The sequence below is a fragment of the Scardinius erythrophthalmus genome (assembly GCF_964197995.2).
Source record: "Scardinius erythrophthalmus genome assembly, contig: HAP1_SCAFFOLD_684, whole genome shotgun sequence".
Classification (NCBI taxonomy): Eukaryota; Metazoa; Chordata; class Actinopteri; order Cypriniformes; family Leuciscidae; genus Scardinius; species Scardinius erythrophthalmus.
The window spans coordinates 8372-22639 of NW_028295937.1; the positions used below are offsets into that span (position 1 = coordinate 8372).

At 41.8% G+C, this 14268-nt stretch overlaps 1 protein-coding gene across 1 annotated transcript; it reads right to left on the reverse strand.

Moving 5' to 3' along the window:
• Positions 1-203: 203 nt before the first annotated feature.
• Positions 204-10983, reverse strand: LOC308686715 (Na(+)/H(+) exchanger beta-like; the record flags this gene model as incomplete). The annotated part of the gene is made up of 7 exons (XM_081395153.1): positions 204-368; positions 850-920; positions 1035-1124; positions 1235-1437; positions 1761-1978; positions 2058-2308; positions 10789-10983. Coding segments are annotated over 7 exons (1193 nt in total), but the record flags the coding sequence as incomplete, so codon positions are not given.
• Between the last annotated feature and the right edge of the window lie 3285 nt (positions 10984-14268).

A 14268-nucleotide genomic window follows, 5' to 3' on the forward strand; every position in this document is an offset into this window, starting at 1 on the left:
GTGAGCGTGTGCAGTGAGGAGTGTGATGTGAGCGTGTGCAGTGAGGAGTGTGATGTGAGCGTGTGCAGGGAGGAGTGTGATGTGAGCGTGTGCAGTGAGGAGTGTAATGTGAGCGTGTGCAGTGTGTGTGAGGAGTGTGATGTGAGCGTGTGCAGTGTGTGTGAGGAGTGTGATGTGAGCGTGTGCAGTGTGTGGAATCTCACGGTATGGCCGATGCAGTGATCAGACTGGCTGAACTGTTGCTCTCCAGCAGCATCATGGCCTGTTTGAGCTCCATCTTATTGTAGAAGGAGATGAGCTGCGGTTCCTGCGATCGCTCTCCAGTGATCAGACACCGCTTGATGTAACGCTTATTAAAGCGATTAAGCCTGCAGAAGAACACGCATCAGAAACTAGAATATTTACAAGATCTGAAATACAAGAGTCAAGCCTGTGAACACCTGGCATCATTTACTCACCCTCATGTCTCCTGCACACAGTTAAATACATAAGATAAGCGCTAATAATGTGTCACTTCAAAACTATTTTGACCAAAACAGAACAATCATTTTTTTGCAGAATTGTTTTCTTTTGCTGAAATTTCAGTACATCACTATGTTTGTCATTATTTTACTGTAGAGTACAAAAGAAGAAAACCAACAGACCAAATTTAAGTTGTTATTCACAGTTCAAAGCTTCTGAGAATCAAGGCCTCCACAGATCCTAAAACTCATTCGCAGATTAAACCAAATACTCGATATCAGTACTCTTGATATTTTTAGAGAGCATCTGGTCACTGTATGGAAAAGCAGTGTGAAGATTGATACAAAACATGAGGATAAACAGTAAACCATGACAGGATTTTCGCACTTGTCCCTCCAGTGATGATGTCCGTAGTGTCCGCACACGCCGTCTATTCCAGTTAGCAAAAGTTCCAGGAACTGCAGGAGACACAAAACAGGAGCATTTAACATTTTAATTATCCATTAACCGTCCAGCCGAGCAGTTCTCGGCTACATCACGTGTTTCTCAGTCTTTGAGATCAGGTACACTACCTGAGTGTGAATCTCCTCATTTATTGAACTTTTACTTTGTTTTCTCTTCTTGACGGCCAGAAGGTCAACGAGGGGTCGAATCGTCATTCCCTAAAAAACATTGGCAGGTTGATGGTGATCACGTGACAGAAGCCTATATGCAAGAAACCACCGGCTACAGTATTTCCTACAACTTGGGACTGAGTGTCCAATTCTCTCACCTGCACAAACACAGTGAAGAAGATGACGGTGATGATGGCGGTGAGAAACATGTCCTTCATGGGAAAGTTGTCACTGGACAGCAGGAATGCCAGCGAGAAGGCGATCGCGCCCCTCAAGCCCCCGTACGCCACAATGAACTGATCCTTGCCACTCAGCTTCACCATGCGGTACTTATTAATGATGTACGTTAGACCGATCACACCTGCACACAAAACTCACAGTTTGGAATAATAAAAAAAAAATTATGCTCACCAAGGCTGTGTTTATTTGATCATAAATACAGTAAAAACTGTGAAATATTATTCCAGTGTAAATCAGCTGTTTTCTATGCGAATATATAGTATAGTGTAATTTATTCCTGTGATCAAAGCTGAATTTTCAGCATCATTACTCCAGTCTTCAGTGTCACATGATCCATCAGAAATCATTTTAATATGCTGATTTACTGCTCAATGAAGATGTCTGATTAGACCCATTGGCTGTTCCTGATAAACTCTAACTAGCGTAGCATGAGGAGACGCTCACCCAGAACCCTAGACAGCAGACAGAGGACGATGGTGATGGTGACAAACGTCCAGTTCCAGGCGTGCGGCCCGGCCACCGTCGACAGGCCCAAGAAGATGAAGATCAGAGTCTCGCTCACGCTGCTCCACATCTTCAGGAAGTACTTGATGGTGGTGTAGGATTTGTGGGAAATGTTGGCCTCCACGTAGGGCCGCATCACCACGCCACACGCGATGAGCCTGAGAACCGCACAGAAACCCCAGTGTGAGACACAAGCACAGACTCTGGGCTCATTAGCAGTGGGAACGCCAGACTCACGCCATGATGCCAGACAGGTGGAAGACCTCAGCGGACAGATACGCCATGTAACTGTAGAGGAAGACGAAGAGCGGCTCGATCACACGTGTGTGCGCCGTGAAGCGTGAGGTGAAGGCCGCCAGAACTCCGTACACGCCGCCTACCATCACTCCGCCGAGCGACACCACGAAGAAACACACAACACCCAGAAAGACGTCAAGCGCCGTCACCTCGCCCACGTGCGCAAACTCCTCGAACAGGTGATACAGGACCTGAAGGAAACACACTTACTGCAGCTCATGTATAAACATCGACCTCCCTCAAATCACATATCAAGAGATGATAGAAGACATTTGAATGAAGGAGCGTTGACCTTCTTCGCTGTGTGACTCTGATGATGTGATGTCAGCTAAACCCTGATGGCTGATGGCAGGGCCGGCCCGAGGCATAAGCGAACTAAGCGGCTGCTTGGGGCCCCCTCGCCACCAGGGGGCCCCCAAGCGAGTTTTTTTTTTTTTTTTTTTTTTTTTTTACATATTAGGCCTAATTAAATTAAACAAGTGACATAAATTAATGAATGGATTAATAATTCAAGACAAGAAAATTCTGATTTCATGATCAATATACCTGCCTACAACTGCTGCTGTGTCTGCCAGTGTTTGAGTCATATGCGCATAACCTCGCGTGCATAGAAAACTTGTGCGCAAAGTCACGGTAGCCTAATGTTAAGCCATTTCACACAAATTTGATTTGATCAATGATTTATCCTTTAAATTTAATGATATTCAGAACAGAACAAGAATAAAAAAATAACTATAAACAAGCCAAAACGAAATAATTTAAAGCGAAAGTGAAAGCGGATCTCTCTCATTAGAATCAAAATGTTTCAACATTCGCGATGGATTTGGATGGTAAACTATTATTTATTATAGGCTTCTTTGTACTTCACCCACGTTCCAATATCGAGGGAAAAAATCATCCTCTTCACAAGCGCAAAAATGTGCTTGAAATCCAATATCGAGGGAAAAAATCATTCTCTTCACATGCGCAAAAATGTGCTTGGAAACATCACAGTGGAGCGGTGCTTAGGCTACGCAGCACTGAATGGTACGAATTGTAGGCTACTACTGACTATTTAAAAAGAGCAGTGTAATTTTTATATGTTAGTTTGACTATTTTATTATTATTTTTTATTACGGCTATAACGAACAGGCTGCGATGTCAAGATTGCAGTGCTGGAATAGCCTATGTTGTGTGTGTGTGTGTGTGTGTGTGTGTGTGTGTGAGGCGCGGACGCGATCGAACAGTGGAAACATAAACACATACTCCGTCATGTTCATATAAGACATCATTCAAACTGCAAAGGGTTGCAAAACGTTGGAGGATATTTTGCAAATAATTTTTTTTTATATGTTTTTTGACAGTTTGTTTTCAGAAGTTTCAAAGAGTTATTAAAAGAGTAAAGAAAAAGTTAAAACATTTTTATTTAAGTATCTATTTTTTATTAAGTAGGCTATTTATTTTGTATTAATACATAACCTCATTGTATTAATTTATAATGTAACATTATAGAGTGACATTGTGTCAATAATCGTCAAGCACAGGTGACTCCGCGTGGTGGGAGGGGGCCCCCAAATCAAATTCTGCTTAGGGCCCCCAAAAGGCTCGGGCCGGCACTGGCTGATGGGATTGATGGAGATCCGACAGGAAACGCAGGGTAGATCTACAGCAGAGCAGCGTTCTCTGATCTCAAATGCCACATATTTTTTTTTATCTTTGCAAATTTCTTAAAAATAAAAACAAAAAAATGACATGTACATAAGTATTCACAGCCTTTGCCATGACACTCAAAATTGGGCTCAAGTGCATTCCGTTTCTACTGATCATCCTTGAGATGTTTCTACAACTGGATTGGAGTCCACCTGTGGTAAACTCAGTTGATTGGACATGATTTGGAAAGGCACACACCTGTCTATATAAGGTCCCACAGTTAACAGTGCATGTCAGAGCACAAAGCACAATTAAATTTGATTTATTGTAATTGTATTTAGTTGTATTACTGAGGTAAAATGTTTAATTCAATTAGCTAATAATCAACTTAAAACGAAATTGCTTTGCATTGATAAAGTTATCAAAATAAAGTAATCCAAACCACATTTATAATGGGTAACAGTAAGCAATAACATTTCCAAAGTAACCTTCCTAACACTGAATGCATGCGAGACTCAACCCATTCTTTCTGTTGTGTGACTGTGTGGAATTTCTTTGAATTGCCATGAATTTAATTCCACTTCCTGTCATTCCAATTCAAATTCAATTCAACGTCCTCTGGGGCGGAGTAAATTCTAGTGTTCATTTTGTCAGACGAGACGAGACGAAATATGTTCGTCAACAACCTTTTTTTTCATGACTAAAACGAGACGATGGCAAGACTGCACCACTGTCCAAAAACGCTGACTAAGACTAAATTAACATGCATTATTGTTGACGAAAAAAGACGAGACGAAAATGTTTTGCATAAAATAAAAACTAAGATAAAATCTCTCTTAATTTTCGCCTACAATCGTCTCTGCTTTTTCATCAGCTGTTACACCTTTAAAATATTCAGAACGAGTTCGGATCCCGCTTATTACATTGCTACCTACCAAATAAATCAATAATTTGACACAAAATTATGATTTAAAAAGGAGTTTATTGATTTAAAAATGATTGTATTGCTTCAGCTAAAGAAAATAGTGCGCTCCGTCTCTACGGTCTCTACAGAATCCTGTGTGTTCATGGCAACGCTCTGTTTTTCATGGCAATGGTGTGTTATAGTTAGCACCGGTCTGTTATCAAGAAATAAAATAGTGTGTGCGTAGAAAGAATTCGACTAACATTTTTTTACTAAACTTAGACTAAAATATATTGAGTTCTTTTTTGACTAAAACTAGACTAAAATTAAAAGACTTTTAGTCGACTAAAACTTGAAATTTAAAACTTGACTAAGATACCTTGAGTTTTCTTTTGACTAAAACTAGACTAAAATGACGAGACTTTTAGTCGACTAAAACTTGACTAACAAAAAAAGATATGTGAATGACTAAATATGAATAAAACTAACAAGGACATTTGGCACAAGACTAAGACTAAGACTAAATAAAAAATAGGTGACGAAATTAACACTAGTAAATTCAATTCAAATTCCAATTCATGAATTGAATGGAGGCCAATTCTGAAATTCTGAATTTTGCACAAGCCTGCCCCCTTCCTGTTAAAAAATGACAAATTGGGCACCAGGTCAGGAAGCAGACAGACTGGCTAAACCGACCGTCTGCTAGCGGCCTCGCGTCACCAAGGTCAGATAAATCCCATCACATAGAGCCTCTTTCACCTAGATATCATCATATAGAGACTGTGTCTGTTCCCCGAACTTGGAAATCCAAAAAACGTCCAAACCCATCTAAGATTAAAAATGTAATTGATGTTCAACAAATAAAAAACAGCTATAATACAGATGAGCAAATGCTAAAGCTTGGGTTGCTGAATATTCGATCGCTTACTTCAAAAGCACTCGTTGTTAAGATATGATTTCAGATAATAACCTAGATGTGCTGTGTTTGACAGAAACCTGGCTAAAACCAAACGATTACATTACTTTAAATGAATCAACCCCGCAAGATTACTGTTATAAACATGAGCCTCGTCTGAAACGCAAAGGGGGTGGTGTTGCTGTAATCTATAGTAATAGTTTCAAAACCACTAAGAAATCAAGTTTTAAATATAATTCTTTTGAAGCATTGGTGCTTAATGTAAAAATATATAGTGTAAACGATAAATCACGTTTGAGATTTGTGCTGGCTACTGTATACAGGCCACCAGGGCACCATACAGACTTTATCAAAGAATTTGCGGACTTTCTATCAGAGTTAATATTGACTGCAGATAAAGTCATAATTGTTGGAGATTTTAATATACACGTAGATAATGAAAAAGATGCATTGGGATTGGCATTTAAAGACATTCTGAACTCTATTGGAGTTAGACAACACGTGTCAGGACCTACTCATCGTCGTAATCATACTCTAGATCTAATATTATCACACGGAATAGATGTGGATGCCGTTGAAATTCTGCAGCAGAGCGATGACATCTCAGATCATTATCTAATCTCGTGTAAACTTCATTTAGCCAAGGCTGCAAAGCCGACTCCGTGTTTCAAATATGTGAGACCTATCACTTCTGCTACTAAAGATTGCTTCATTAATAATCTTCCTAATCAGTTTCATCATCTCAGCATCTCAGATAGCTTAGAAGAACTAGATATTACAACAGAAACGTTTAACTCTCTCTTTTCCAGCACTTTAGACACAGTTGCTCCGTTGCGCTTAAAGAAGATTAAAGAAAATAGTCCAACGCCGTGGTACAACGAGCACACTCGGGCCCTTAAGAGAGCAGCCAGAAAAATGGAGCGCAACTGGAAGAAAACAAAACTAGAGGTATTTCGCATTTCATGGAAAGAGAGCTCAATTACTTACAGAGAGGCTTTAAAAGCTGCTAGATCTGCTTATTTTTCAACCCTATTAGAAGAAAATAAACATAATCCTAGGTATTTATTTGAAACAGTGGCTAAACTAACGAAAAATAAAGCTTCAAGCACCGAAGTTTCCAAGCAACACAGCAGTAATGACTTTATGAACTTCTTCACTTATAAGATTGATAAAATCAGGGACAAAATTATAACTATGCAACCGTCTACTACAGTATCGCATCAGGCAGTGCATTGTAGTCTCCCTGAGGGAAAATTTGATTCATTTATTGCTATAGGAGAGGAAGAATTTACTAAACTCGTTAATTCATCTAAATCTACAACATGTATGTTAGACCCTATACCAACTAAGCTCCTGAAAGAGATGCTCCCAGAGGTCATAGATCCTCTTCTTAATATCATTAATTCATCTTTGTCTCTAGGATATGTACCAAAAACCTTTAAGCTGGCTATGATTAAATGCTTGTTAAAAAAATGCAACTTGATCCTTCAGAATTAGTCAATTACAGGCCGATCTCGAATCTACCTTTTCTGTCAAAGATATTAGAAAAGGCAGTATCCTCACAACTGTGTTCCTTTCTTGAAAGAAATGATTTCTGTGAGGATTTTCAGTCAGGATTTAGACCGTACCATAGTACCGAAACAGCTCTCATTAGAGTCACAAATGATTTGCTCTTATCATCCGATCGTGGTTGTGTCTCTCTATTAGTGTTACTCGATCTTAGTGCTGCATTTGACACTATCGACCACAACATTCTTTTAAATAGACTCAAACATTATGTTGGCATTAGTGGAATTGCATTAGCATGGTTTAAATCACACTTATCTGACCGTTATCAGTTTGTAGCAGTAAATGAAGAGATGTCTCATCGATCACAGGTTAAGTATGGCGTACCACAAGGCTCAGTACTAGGACCGCTGCTGTTCACTCTGTACATGCTACCCTCACACACACACACACACACACACACACACACACACACACACACGCTACCATTAAGAGATATCATTAGGAAACATGGCATTAGCTTTCACTGTTATGCCGACGATACTCAGCTCTATATTTCTTCAAAACCTAACGGAACTTACCAATTCACTAAATTAACAGAATGCATAGCGGATATAAAAAATTGGATGACTCGTAATTTCCAACTTCTAAATTCTGAAAAAACAGAGATTCTAATTATTGGACAAAAAACTTCCTCACGTAATAACCTAGAATACTGTCTAACACTTGATGGCTGCTCTGTCAAGTCTTCGTCGTCGGTTAGGAACCTGGGTGTGTGTGTGTGTGTGTGTGTGTGTGCTCTTTGATACCAACCTTTCATTTGAAAGTCACGTGTCTAGTATCTGTAAAACCGCATTTTTCCATCTTAAAAATATATCTAAATTACGTCATATGCTCTCATTGACAAATGCAGAACAATTAGTTCATGCGTTCATGACATCAAGGCTAGATTATTGTAATGCTCTACTGTGACAGTGGAGACAGTGGCGTAAAACCAAACTCCCAGTACACTATGATATTTACAAGGAAAAGCTTAAAAAATTCAACACTGAAACTGGTAAAGCAAGACAGTTGTTTTTTTCTAACATTATCAATCAAAATCTAAATAATGCTCGTGTTCTTTTCTTGACAGTGGAAAAACTGACAACCCCCCCTCAAAAACTACCACTTGAATTCATCTCGACCATAAAGTGTAATGAGTTCGCGTTCTTTTTCAAATCCAAAATTGATCAAATTAGATTTAATATAATAGATCAAAAACATATTATTATGCAACTAGAACAAACAACTACAGGAACATTAAACAGGATGGCTAATTTCAGTTTGATTGACACTGAAACACTTAATAAAACAGTACAAAGCCTCACCTCTTCCACTTGTACACTAGATACTCTACCCACCACCTTTTTAAAATCTGTTTTTCATATTCTAGCACCAGAATTGCTTAACATTATAAATTCATCTTTACAAATGGGTTCATTTCCTAAATCCCTAAAGACTGCGATTATAAAACCACTTCTCAAAAAGAATAACTTGGATACATCTATATTAAGCAACTATAGGCCCATTTCAAACCTACCGTTTATTGGCAAAATTATTGAAAAATTTGTTTTTAATCAACTTACATCTTTTTTAAAACTTAACAGCTACCTAGACGATTTTCAGTCAGGTTTCCGAGCTCACCATAGTACAGAAACAGTTCTTGCTAAAGTCACAAGTGACATCCGATTAAATACAGACGCAGGCAAGGCATCCATCTTAGTATTATTGGATCTCAGTGCGGCTTTCGATACTGTTGATCATTACATATTGCTTCATCGACTGGAACATTGGGTTGGTTTCACCGGTGTTGTGATCAGCTGGCTAAAATCGTATCTTTGTGACAGGAGTTTTATTGTTAAAATTGGAAATTGTTCCTCAACACTAACATCGTTGACCTGTGGAGTTCCCCAGGGCTCAATTATGGGTCCACTGTTATTTAATCTTTATATGCTACCACTTGGTAAAATCATAAAGAAACATTCAATCTCTTACCATAGTTATGCTGATGATACACAAATTTATCTACCTCTAATGCCTATTGCCTAATGACTATACCCCCATTGAAACTCTCTGTCAGTGCATTGAAGAAATAGATACTTGGATGTCACAGAACTTTCTCCAACTTAATAAAAATAAAACTGAGGTTATAGTTTTTGGAAGAAATGGGGAAAGATGTAAAATCTCTACCCTGCTAGAAATAAAGGGTTTAGTAGCAAAGGAAGTGGTAAGAAGCCTTGGTGTCCAAATAGATAATAATCTAAATTTTAATAATCACATAAAAACAATAAAAAAATCAGCGTACTTTCATCTTAAAAATATTAATAAGCTAAAAAGGTTCATGTCTAAGGAGGATCTTGAAAAGATCATACATGCTTTTATTTCGAGTAGGATTGATTATTGTAATGTGCTTTTAACAGGACTCCCTAAAAAGAATTTAAAACCACTTCAAATGGTACAGAATTGTGCAGCCAGAATCCTTACTAAAACCAAAAGAATAGATCATATTACTCCAATCTTAAAGTCCTTACACTGGCTACCAATTAGATATAGGAGTAATTTTAAGGCACTCTTATTAGTTTTAAGTCAATAAAGGGTTTGGAACCAAAATATCTTTGTGATATGTTTCGACCGTATACTCACAACATAAACAGCTTCTACTAAAACCTATTGTTAAAACAAAACAAGGGGAATCCGCTTTTAACTATTTTGGCGTTCATCTCTGGAACCAGCTACCAGAAAACATTAAAAACGCTCCAACTATCACAATTTTTAAAACTAGATTAAAGACCAAACTTTTTTCAGATGCTTTTTACAGTTAATGTGTGTATAAATAAATTTATTTATTTATTTATTTTGTTGGTGTCTTATATTGTAAAATTGTATGTAGTTTCATATTGTTATATTTTTATTATTTTTATATTTTTGTGTGAAGCGCATTGTATTGCTGCTGTGTATGAAATGCACTATACAAATAAATTTGCCTTTGCCTTTAGATTATTGTAATGCTCTACTGGGTGGTTGCCCTGCACGCTTAATAAACAAACTACAGCTGGTTCAAAACGCAGCAGCTCGAGTTCTTACCAGAACCAGGAAGTATGACCATATTAGCCCGGTTCTGTCAACACTGCATTGGCTGCCTATTAAACATTGCATACTGTAACGGGGTTCAGATGTTACGGGAAGAAGGAGGCGGGAACCGGCGGACATTCAAACATATTTAATAAATAAATACACAAATACAAAAATGAAAGTAAAAGCCAGCAGCCCCTCACGGACGACTGCTGGCAACACAAACCAAAAACAAAACATCAACTAAAACACAGGCCTGTCCTCTCTCCCTCTTCACTGTCGTCGCTCCTCCTTTATGCCTCCGCTCCTCCGTGAGAGATGCGAGACCGGTGCGTCTCACAGGTGTAGCTCATCATAATTACGCCACCGGCCTCGCGCCGTCCTCCCACGGCCCTCGGCCTCGTCCTGCTCGCCACATACCCCCATCGCCCCTCGCAGGCCGGGGGGTACCACCGAGGCTGCGCCTACTCCCCCCCCCCTCCCCGGGGGGACCGATCACGGCGGCTGCGGTACCTGGGGGTATGGACAGACGAGGCGAGAGTACAGGAGACGGAAGCATGAGGAGCGACAGAGACGAGAGAGGGGAGAGAGAAAAAAAAAAAAACCTTGATCCGGTTCCCACAACGCGCTGCCATCCGGCCCGCCACCCGCTGGGCGATCTTCTCCGCGGTGCCTGGCGGTGACGCTGGATAGACCTCGGTGGACGGCACGACACTCCTCCGCCGCCTGGTGGACGGCGACGGCTCCTCCAGGTTCGGGCAGTCGGCAGGAGTCCCCCGTTCCCTGCTCCTCCCCGTCATGGCGGATGGCAGCAGGCTCCGGCCCACGGCGAACGGCGACGACTCCTCCGCTCCCTACCGGACGGCAGCCGCCCCTCCAGCACCCAGGCGGCCAGCAGCGAGCTCGTCCGTCCCCCCGGCAACTCACTCCAGCGCACCGCCTCGAGCGTCCATGGCGACGGAAACTGCCCGCCATGCTCGATGGCACCGCGGATTCCCAACAGCGGCAAGGGCTCTTTGACAGCGCGTTCCTCCTCCTTCCCGGGTTTCGGCACCAATGTAACGGGGTTCAGATGTTACGGGAAGAAGGAGGCGGGAACCGGCGGACATTAAAACATATTTAATAAATAAATACACAAATACAAAAATGAAAGTAAAAGCCAGCAGCCCCTCACGGACGACTGCTGGCAACACAAACCAAAAACAAAACATCAACTAAAACACAGGCCTGTCCTCTCTCCCTCTTCACTGTCGTCGCTCCTCCTTTATGCCTCCGCTCCTCCGTGAGAGATGCGAGACCGGTGCGTCTCACAGGTGTAGCTCATCATAATTACGCCACCGGCCTCGCGCCGTCCTCCCACGGCCCTCGGCCTCGTCCTGCTCGCCACACATACATTTTAAAATATTGCTGATTACTTAAAAGCACTAAATGGTTTAGCTCCGTAGTACTTGAGCGAGCTCTTAACGCATTATACTCCTTCACGTCTATTGCGATCTCAAAATTCAGGCCAGTTGATAATACCTAGAATATCAAAATCGACTGTTGGCGGTAGATGCTTCTCCTATTTAGCACCAAAACTCTGGAACAGTCTTCCTACCATTGTCCGGGAAGCAGACACACTCTGTCAGTTCAAAGCTAGATTAAAGACACATCTCTCTTTGACCTAGCATTCACATAATACATTATAGACTTCTATAATCCAATGTTAGGCTGCATAGATCAGGTCAGCCGGAACCGGGAACACTTCCCATAAATCCTGATGTACTCGTTACATCAGAAGAAGAATGGCATCTACGCTAATTTTAGTGTCTTTGTTTATCCCAAGGTTTTCCTGCAGCCTGCCGGATGCAGGCCGTATCCAGATCTGACGAAGGACCTTCGCCTGGACCCGATCCAACGCAGTGCTGAAGTGCCAACTAGTCTCTCCCTATGGAGGATCCCTTTACCACTCCAGATAAAGCGTTGTAGGGAAAATTTGTTTTGCGTACCTACCCCGAAGTGACAAAATAAAATTCTGTATCAAAATTTATAAGGAAACACCAGCACTTTGTTTAGACTTGGTTTGTAGGGAATTACAAACCTGCGCACATATATTAAAACGCACATAACTATAGAACCAATTCTTAATGCGCATGTGAACGCCATCAGCGTTTATCACAGGTTCGCGTTTAAAGTTTGTGTAGAGAGAATGGTGTCGTCTTAGCGGACCCTAATTTAATAACAAATGATCATTGCGACGGAAGCGAATCAATCAAAACTAAATTTAGCTGGAAAATAACTCTATTAAAGAACCGCTATAAAGCCAAAACAATCTCCGTTACCTTAAATTATACACTTATCTCTGTAAAGCTGCTTTGAAACAATCTACATTGTTAAAAGCGCTATATAAATGAAGATGACTTGACTTGACAGCCCACCTGGAGTTGGCCAAAAGGCACCTGAAGGACTCTCAGATCATGAGAAACAACATTCTCTGGTCTGATGAAATAAAGACTGAAGCACCGCTCATCAACTGGACAATACCATCCCTACAGTGAAGCAGCATCAGCTGTGGGGGTGTTTCTTAGTGGCAGGAACTGGGAGACTCGTCAGGATCGAGGGAATGATGAAGAACTCGGAGACTCGTCAGGGACTGGGAAAGTTGAGGAACTGGGAGACTCATTAGGATCGAGGGAAAAATGAGGAACTGGTAGACTCGTCAGGGACTGGGAAAGATGAGGAACTGGGAGACTCGTTAGGATCGAGGGAAAGATGAGGAACTGGGAGACTCGTCAGGGACTGGGAAAGTTGAGGAACTGGGAGACTCGTTAGGATCGAGGGAAAGATGAGGAACTGGGAGACTCCTCAGGGTAAAGGAAAAGAAGAGGGAGTGGGACAATCGTCAGGATTGACAGAAAGATGAGGGACTGGGAGACTCGTCAGGATCGAGGGAAAGTTGAGGAAGTGGGAGACTCATCAGGATCAAGGGAAAGTTGAGGAACTGTGAGACTCGTAAGGATCGAGGGAAAGTTGAGGAACTGGGAGACTCATCAGGATCAAGGGAAAGTTGAGGAACTGTGAGACTAGTCAGGGTCGAGGGAAAGATGAGGAACTGGGAGACTCGTAAGGATCGAGGGAAAGTTGAGGAACTGGGAGACTCATCAGGATCAAGGGAAAGTTGAGGAACTGTGAGACTCGTCAGGGTCGAGGGAAATATGAGGGACTGGGAGACTCGTCAGGATCGAGGAAAAGTTGAGGAACTGGGAGACTAGTCAGGATCAAAAGAAAGTTGAGGAACTGGGAGACTCGTCAGGATTGAGGGAAAGTTGAGGAACTGGAGGACTCGTCAGGATCGAGGTAAAGATGAGGAAGTGGGAGACTCATCAGGATCAAGGGAAAGTTGAGGAACTGTGAGAATCGTAAGGATCGAGGGAAAGTTGAGGAACTGGGAGACTCATCAGGATCAAGGGAAAGTTGAGGAACTGTGAGACTAGTCAGGGTCGAGGGAAAGATGAGGAACTGGGAGACTCGTAAGGATCGAGGGAAAGTTGAGGAACTGGGAGACTCATCAGGATCAAGGGAAAGTTGAGGAACTGTGAGACTCGTCAGGGTCGAGGGAAATATGAGGGACTGGGAGACTCGTCAGGATCGAGGAAAAGTTGAGGAACTGGGAGACTAGTCAGGATCAAAAGAAAGTTGAGGAACTGGGAGACTCGTCAGGATTGAGGGAAAGTTGAGGAACTGGAGGACTCGTCAGGATCGAGGTAAAGATGAGGAACTGGGAGACTCGTCAGGATCGAGGGAAAGATGAGGAACTGGGAGACTAGTCAGGATCGAGGTAAAGATGAGGGACTGGGAGACTCGTCAGGATCGAGGTAAAGGTGAGGAACTGGGAGACTAGTCAGGATTGAGGGAAAGGTGAGGGACTGGGAGACTCGTTAAGATCGAGGGAAACATGAGGAACTGGGAGACTCGTCAGGGTCGAGGTAAAGATGAGGGACTGGGAGACTCGTCAGGATCGAGGTAAAGATGAGGAACTGGGAGACTAGTCAGGATCGAGGGAAAGGTGAGGAACTGGGAGACACGTCAGGATCAAGGGAAAGATA